We start from the raw sequence: 8406 nt of genomic DNA, 5'->3' as shown, positions 1-8406 counted from the left end.
TACTATAAATTTAAATATTAATTAAATCAGAGTAAAATTATAATAAACTAAAACATAGTTTTTTTTTCATTTTTGTTCACCTTTTTTAGGTTAATGACGATACAATAACGTTACAAAACAAGTCTGCTAAATTAGATATAAAGTCCAAAAAACATAATAATGTCCAACAAGACCTCGTGATCATCATATCTAAAAAAAAAGATATTGATTAAACAAAGAGAATAACCAACTACAATAATAAAGCAATTGTTTATAATATCTAAACATAACAATTACACAAGTTTACGTTTGTATGATGTTACGAAACACATTTAATTTCAAATTCTTACCTTAGTTTGCTTCAAAAAATTATTGATCTGAAACTTTATTTGTAGCAAATATTATCACTGGAGGTCTAGGATCTCTTTGTCTCCGATTTGGTATAATAGACTTCAATTCGACTTTGAAGAGGCTTGAAAAATTTGAAAAGAAGTGTGTGGTGCCGATTGCTCAAAACTGTGTTGGGTGTCAACTGGAGTTTATCTAAATTTTAAAAAGGAAAAAGGCTTTTGATAGATTATATTAGTCTTAAAATTATTAAATATATATTAGGATTATTAGATAATAATAATAATAATAATAATAATAATAATAATAATAATAATAATAATAATAATAATTTGAAGTTTATCTAAATTTTAAAAAGGAAAAAGGTTTTTGATAGATTATATTAGTCTTAAAATTATTAAATATATATTAGGATTATTAGATGATGATGATAATAATAATAATAATAATAATAATAATAATAATAATAATAATAATAATAATAATATATCTGTATTAGAAAATTAAAAATTGACAAAAATAATCACAAATGACAAAACTATTGAATTTTACATATTTGGATGAATTTTCAAAAAATTTCATTTTTTTATTTTTATATATTTTTTCGCCGGTCTGTTTTGGTTTTAAATCGCAATTAAAATTCTCAAACCTAAATCAAACCATTTTGACCGATTTGATTTGAGTCAAAACCATTTCGTTGACCGGGTCCACGTGGCACCAAACCGATGGTTTCTAAAATGCGATTTCGATTCGATTTTTCGATTTTGCGACTTTTGCTTACAACCCTACTTTAAACTTGTCTTTACATCAGTCAACAGATTAAAAAAATTTGCAAACAATATCGTGAGGTATATTCCTTTTTAGGTTTCATCAAATAATTAATATTGTGTCACCAACTCCATATCTTGTTTTCAGATTGACGGTGTGGAATAATAGCATGAAGTTCTTTGAGGAGCAAGCAATTGAAAGTAGTACCAACCCACTTGGCATAATTATCAAAATAAAAATAAAAATATATGTTCTGCGTACATGTTCAGTACATTAAATTAAACACGTCTAGTCAAATATTGTATGCTAACCATACTCTAGATGGGGATAAGTAAAGATGACACGCAAAATCCCTGCGACAGCGAACCTAGAAGTATGTAAACCATGTTTGAAATGAGTTGGCAATGGTTTAAGCGAAAATAAATGCCGCACAATCCATACTAACAGAACATAGCATTCGCATACATAAAACTCCCTAACAAAGCAAAGAAGTTGAAGGTACCCATGAACAATCTTTCTCATAATATGTAATTCAGTGAATTAATTGAACATTTTCATCATTGGACCGATTTACTTTGCTGAATCAGCCGCCTCGGTAACTTCTCTAGCACACTGGGAAACATAAGGTTTTAGCTGCAAACAAGAACAAAGAGAATTAGAACTCGTTATGAGTGAAACTTCCTAACCATCTTAAGACTCCAGTAGGAAATAAGGATTGACATCTTCATGAAATCAGCAACCACTACATGTCACGGGATCAAACATTGGAGGATCGTTAATAGTCATTAAGACTCGGATTTATGTGATCGTTTTCCCCCCTAGCCCCATCAGGGGTAACTCTTAATCTACATGGGAAGGTACAACCCTTGTTCTAATCCTTCCTCTGTCGGGAATAGCAGGTGAGAATTTCTTCCAGTAATTTATATGCAAAAGGTTCAGATACATGGAAGAAGAATTGGAAGTTATTGGTGAAGGATGGTACAGGCCTTGGACTCACCTCCAGTTCTGTAGGTGAACGTCCTCCACCAAAAATCTTAGGAACGAGCCAATTCTGATAAAGTTCGTGCTAAAGAACATAAATACATTTCTAGTCATCCAGATCATTACCAGTCTATTATGATGATTCAGCGTGCTACAAAAGCTACCCTCTACAGCTTATCCCAAATATGTTGAAAGTTGACCAAGCTTGGTTTAATAAGCAGAGGTCAAACTAGCAGACAAACAACCAAAACATCGGCTCATACGCCCTTTGGTTAAGATATCGGTTCATCCAGAGTTTAAATCTCTCCAAAAGTTATTCTCCAACCTTACTGGCATGTTTTGCCTCTGGATGCTTTTATGTTTCAATTATTGAGAATCCCTCCCTAATGACTTCATTCATTCACAAGCATGTGCAGGAGTACAAACTAGCATAGGAGGGGTGACATAATTGAGTTCTTATAGGATGAGGACAAACTCTATGGGAGCCAAAAGGCATTATTTAATGACGGAGACTTCCACACCACGAGACAAACATCTAAATATAAGTTGGGGATCAGAACTTTGTGATCGCCAAGGATGAAGAATCCAGAGAGAAGGGACTGGAAAAAAAATAAAATAAAATAAATCTATATCTAAGTTCTCATAAAACTTATAATTTCATTATTGAAAAATGCATCAACAATGCAATCATTACAAATACAAAACAATAGACCAAAGTGACTGTTAAAAAATTGCTCTTTGATTAAACTTATAATTTCCTTATTGGAAAATGCATCAGCAATGCGATCATTACAAATACAAACAACGAAACCAAAGCGACCATTAAAATCAGTTGCAACAAATGGAAAGATGAACTCAATGGTAACAAAATATAGAGATTGAAGAAGCCTGGTCTAATTAGAAATCCTTGATTGTTGAAATCCCTAAGAGACCCCCACATGTTGTCAGTGTGAATTTGTGATTGATAGCTAGCCTTTCTGTTGCCAGCGATTAACCTTGTTCCTTTAGTCTTTAACATAATTTCTACAATTCAATCACGGGTGACTGCCAAACTGCACCAAGTGTCATTCACTTGGTCCCTCCTCTCAAGCTTAAAGTTCCAAGTTCTAGCGCTCTACATGGTAGTTGAAGTACGATTTTACTAGAGTATGGATGGAACCTGCAGCAATGCAACCTAAAAAGCTCAAGGATAGCAGCAAGCCATGACCATCGAGAACATCAATCTCAAGCGTGAAACTTAAATGTTAGATAATCCTCATATTTTTCACCTCACATTGGTGATGCTCAACATCCTTTTTCTGGTAGTTGACTTGTGTGTGAAAATAGGAAGTACAGTCGAGTCCAATTAACTCTGGTCAAGTCCTTTTACACCTCACTTTGGCATTGTAGTTGACTAGTATCCCTAGATATCTGACATTGCTTATTTTCAAGTTCAATTAACTGACATCAGCTATCTTTGCTTGTAATTCTTGTGACTAAAATCCAATTCTTTCCAAGCTGCAGCAACCTAATCAGAAATAATGGAGAAGAGAACTTTACTAAGCCCTTGTTTGGAGGAAATTCTCACCAATTTTTAATGAAAAATTGGACAGTTGGACTGAAAGTGGGTCCCTTCCAGCCGTAAAAGTCTAACTCAAAATTAGTTGATTTTCCATAAATGTCCTTTCAAAAATTAGTGTATTAGATGTCTTACATATGTAATTCTGTATTTCTTGGTCAATGATGGTGACTGGGCTTTTACTTTTTAATGGTAAAGAAAAAAATGCTAAAAATTTGCTCCAAACAACTGCTAAAATCTCATAATTCATCTTCAGATCTTCAGTGTTTGGGGCAAAATTGGAGTACAAGGAATCCAGCATACAAGGGTCCCATGAGCAGCTCCTTAAACCAACGAAGAGCTTTGCCTCCAACATATAATGCACCGACGCAGACACGTGTTCAACACAAGCCGACATGCAATTTTTTAAAAACGTAATGACATGACATATAGTCGACACGTTGATTAAATTCTTTATTTATATTGTATAAATTTAATTTTATACATGTTATTATTGCTTGTTTGGTAGGGATTTTGACAATTGATTTTTTGATCGTTAGAGATAAAGTGGGTCCTACCCGTGAGAAAAAAATTCAAAAATGACGATTGTAATGGTGAAATAACGGTGAAAAAATTGATTTTAATTGGCTTTTTAGCTGCACCAAACAAGCTCTTAATATATATATATATTTTTTTTTTTTTTTTTTTGAAACTTAAAATAAGAGTAAATATTTGTTATTTAATAATAGAGTTAAAAATATATAATATTTTTGATACAAAAAGAAAAATGACCATTACATAGTATCCCGAGAGTGTTGGCATCTAACATGTCCAATACGTGTAGAACACGAATACGCTACCCTAATTAAAGTGTCAGTGCAACGTAGCCTCCAACAAGCAAGATATTTAAAAGGATTTGGGCCAAAACTTGTCCTTTGTCGAGTGCAACTACTGAACAGTGATTTGAGATCAAAGGGGCACCAAAATCAGCTTCAAGTCTTCAACATGAGTAAACCCCCTCATATGCCACAATCCAGTCCAGCTTTCTAAATACCCGAGCATGACTCTCTTTTGTTACACCAGAACATTTTGCTTGGAAGTCATAAATTTCCAAGTTCACAGTAATATCACCGACAGCAGCCATTGCTGCAGGATGTGTGAATGCCAGGAAGTCTCATCAAAATTTCTTACTGAATTGATGTCACTAACAATAATACAAGGTCGTCCACAAATGACGTTTCGTAAATAAAGAAGTCAAGTTCATAATTGTGTTCTTTCCTCATCTTTACTTTCAACAGAAATCATAGTAGTAAAGAAAGCTATTGAGTCTACTTTTATTATGTAACTAATGCTAGCGTGCAATTATTCCCGTACAATTTCACTTTGTCACAGCTGTATTCCATCAAAGACAGATTCTACTGACAAATCTTATTGCAGCACTATTTCCCAGCTTATGCAATCCAGCCTTCATTTTATCATAATTGCAATTGTAACTTGCTTCCACTATATCAAATACTAGGAACCTCCTCTATTTATATATGCAGTAACCACAGTGCCTTTATTGGTTTTATTTAAATCCAAGAAGAGTTATTATTTTTAGATTGCTTCAGCCTCACAGAGGTAATCCATTCAGGCCCTTTACCACCACTTTCCTTTTAGTTTACTTTGTTCGGTTTCAGAAACAAATTTCAATAGCACCAGTATCCAGGTCATTATCATCCTCAACTAATTTACCTAAAGAAGCAACGAAACAATCAAAAGTGAACTTAGTACCACATTGCTTAGGACTCATTTGATTCTTGAAGCATCAAGTCAAAGGCAGCCAGAGGAGGTAGCAAATCAGAGCAAGTTTGCACATTAGTGACAATCACACTGCTTTGTAAACTGATTATCCTCTTGTTGTACAACTGTACTATCCTTCATAGCAGTCAGATTCTGCTCAAGGCAACTAAATAATTTATACAGGGGAGGGTTAAGTTATTACCTTTCTTATGATGCCCATGTATCAAATAATTGTAGCACCATGGTGAAAACGGCTCACACTGAACATGGTTAAATGCATTGATCAAAAGCATATCAATGTTCCCGATTCAATCCAGGAAACCTAATCAACATTGACAACATACAGCTCTTTTCACATCTTCTTTAGCTAGCCTTATGTCAGGTATCCATGGCCTAAAAAGGGGGTTTATCAAATATATGCTGTGGAGATAGGTCCAATAGCTTGAAGTCTGCACTCCCGTTCTCATAATTAAAAATAAAGACATCAGTGTCCAATAAGAATCCAGCTTACAACTCCTACCATGAGTGCTCCACAAAACAGTTAATATCCAAAATGTCCTATTGTCATGTATCTTGGCCAGGACAAGCTCAACACAAATAAATAGTCATAGCCTTCCATTTATCCTCCACATAACAGATAAGTCCAGAATCCCCTTGCCCATCATAAACTCAAGTGTCGACAGATAATTATTTACCATGAATTGACCAATGAGGGATATCATCACAACTGCACCTACCTAGTTTTGTTATACACCCCAAAAGGCATAGTTTCCTTGAATGCTGAAGCCAGAATAAGCATTCTAAATCTGAGGATATAGCACATGACCGTAAAACACATCCCCTACTCCATGTCCATAGCCAAAGAAAACAAATATATTTGGTTTTTTTCCTCCTTTCTTCAACAAGGATTATTAATTATATAAATTAATCTCTCTCTGCAGCTATGCCTATCGTCTTACCCATTATGCAAATAACACTCATCAGCGTCATTCGGTCAAGCATATCATTACAAGTGAACCTACCTTGATTCTGGTATAATCCATAAAAGAAATAGTTTCCTTGAATACTGAAGTCAGATTTAGCATACTAAATCTGAGGATATGGCACATTGCCGTTAAACACATCCCCCAGCTTCATACCATAGAAAAAAGAATAAATAAATAAACATTTTTTTTGGCTGTTTTCTCATTTCTTCATCATGGATTATTAATTTAAGAAACTAATCTTTCTCTGCGGCTATGCCTATCCTCTTACCCTTTAAATTGATGTATGGGGAAAATGGAAAAGGTGGAAGAGAAAGACACAAATGAGGAGCTGTTGGGTAGTAGTATACAATGCTTTCGAAGAGGAAATTATAATATAAGACACAAATGAAGAGAGAATTAAAGCCACTAGCATAGTTCCCTATTTAGCCGGACTAAAGAAGACTGCAATAAAATTGAAAACAAGACAATTTATTGATATAAAGACATTTCCATGAATGGGTGCAGAATCTGTAATTCATCGAAATACTGAAGTACTACAATCTTATCATTGTTTATGCATGTATTTGAAAAAATTAAAAAAGGATTTAGATAAATTACCTTGAAGTCAGTCAAATCTGGTACGACATAGTTAGGCAACTTTTCAGGTACCACAACATAACCACCTGCATTACAGATCAAGAAAATTCCATTACTAAGAATCTTTATCTGTATAAGGTTTAAACTTTATCAAAGACATCTGCGCATCTTTCATTACAAAATTTTCTTTGAGATGAAGCTGACTTTACCAATGTTATCAAAATATATTAAAATGTTGATCACTGATCAATCCAAAGATCTAGCACAGTTCACAATATTTTGGAAGATCTAGACTCATTACCAAATTACCATATCATTTGCCAACAGACAGTTTCATAACAATTTTTTACTTTGTTGTAACACTAATATGTTCAAAGTATTCTTGCACTTTTGCTAACTTGAAAAAGCATCTAAATGCCTACCAAGTATTTGATGATCTGATCAAAGCGTAAAATTAAAATTAAACAAAGCACATTCACCATCCAGTATGAAAAGACAGAGAGATGTGGACATAGTGCAGAAAACATACCTTTACGAGTGTGGAAACCTGTGGGCTTGCAATTCTTTCCCTTGTAATAACCCCGAGGACTCCTTTTTGAGGTAAGAATATCAAGTGAAGATGTGCGCTTTCTCCTGAACGCCCTCCCTATTCCCATTATCAGCCCCAGCGGCATTTTACTGGCTTTCCTTCCTCCACAAAAGAAACAATTAACCGAGTAGACCTTCTACATCTCAAATCAAACAAATTATGTAAATTTGTAACAAAAACTATACAAATTTTCGAAAATGGTAACATAAACAATGAAGCCAGTTTACTGTTCATAAATCAAATGGGTTTTTCAAAAGATGAAATTTTCCAAATTTTTTTATAACTCAGCTCTCATCATTTTATTTCCCTTAAAATGTGTGCTTTTTTAGATAATAAAAAAAATTATAAATTGTGATCATAAGTCTTTTAACATATACAAAACTTTTCAGCAAATAGGGGATGGAGATTAACTTAGCAGAGATTAGTGGTACTTACAGAGAAGGAAAAAGTTTTAACGGCGAAATTCGTGAAGGGTTTATGGCTTTATGCATAAAAGCCTTAGCCGAAAATTGCAAATATTTTTGTAGATAAAAGATTAAAAGCACATATTCCTGATTTACAAATAAATCGAATTCGATTTTCCTAGAGGTATAATGGTGTTTTATTATTTATTTATATTATTATTTTTAAACCTTGGAGAAGGTTCAGAATATGGTAAGCAATATTAGTAGGAAAAATTTATATATACACCCAATTAATATATAATAATTCATTTTATACTACTAAACCTAAATTATAACCAAGTTTACTACACAATTCTTTTAGAATCCCACTATTACTATATATTGAACTTTCCATTTTTCAAATGTAACTGAAATATATAAAGGAAATTCAAGATGGTGACATTAATTGGAATTGCT

General features: G+C 33.4%; 1 protein-coding gene across 3 annotated transcripts; it reads right to left on the bottom strand.

The window, feature by feature from the left end:
- Nucleotides 1-1296: 1296 nt before the first annotated feature.
- On the bottom strand, nucleotides 1297-8172 carry LOC111375274 (39S ribosomal protein L41-A, mitochondrial-like). 3 transcript variants are annotated; one of them, XM_022998075.1, is made up of 4 exons: nucleotides 7982-8172; nucleotides 7487-7644; nucleotides 6979-7043; nucleotides 1297-1728 (listed from the first exon to the last, which is right to left on the bottom strand). In XM_022998075.1, exons 1-4 carry the CDS (start codon nucleotides 8035-8037, stop codon nucleotides 1666-1668), a joined length of 342 nt encoding a protein of 113 aa, XP_022853843.1. In that variant the 5' UTR covers nucleotides 8038-8172; the 3' UTR covers nucleotides 1297-1665. The 3 variants fall into 3 exon arrangements, with proteins under 3 accessions (XP_022853843.1, XP_022853845.1, XP_022853844.1); XM_022998077.1 differs by having other exon boundaries at nucleotides 7487-7679; nucleotides 7982-8163; XM_022998076.1 differs by having other exon boundaries at nucleotides 7487-7682; nucleotides 7982-8162.
- Nucleotides 8173-8406: the final 234 nt, after the last annotated feature.

The sequence above is a fragment of the Olea europaea genome, unplaced genomic scaffold, assembly GCF_002742605.1.
Source record: "Olea europaea var. sylvestris unplaced genomic scaffold, O_europaea_v1 scaffold1354, whole genome shotgun sequence".
NCBI classification, from domain to species: domain Eukaryota; kingdom Viridiplantae; phylum Streptophyta; class Magnoliopsida; order Lamiales; family Oleaceae; genus Olea; species Olea europaea.
The sequence above is the reverse complement of the archived record's forward strand: the minus strand, read 5'-3'. Positions and strand labels throughout refer to the sequence as shown.

Coding starts and splice junctions, on each gene's coding strand:
- LOC111375274 (XM_022998075.1), bottom strand. CDS start 8,037: ATGCATAAAGCCATAAACCCTTCACGAATTTCGCCGTTAAAACTTTTT. Junction 7,645..7,981: donor TTAAAACTTTTTCCTTCTCT/GTAAGTACCACT, acceptor TTGTGGAGGAAG/GAAAGCCAGTAAAATGCCGC. Junction 1,729..6,978: donor CAGATTTGACTGACTTCAAG/GTAATTTATCTA, acceptor TCTTGTTTGCAG/CTAAAACCTTATGTTTCCCA.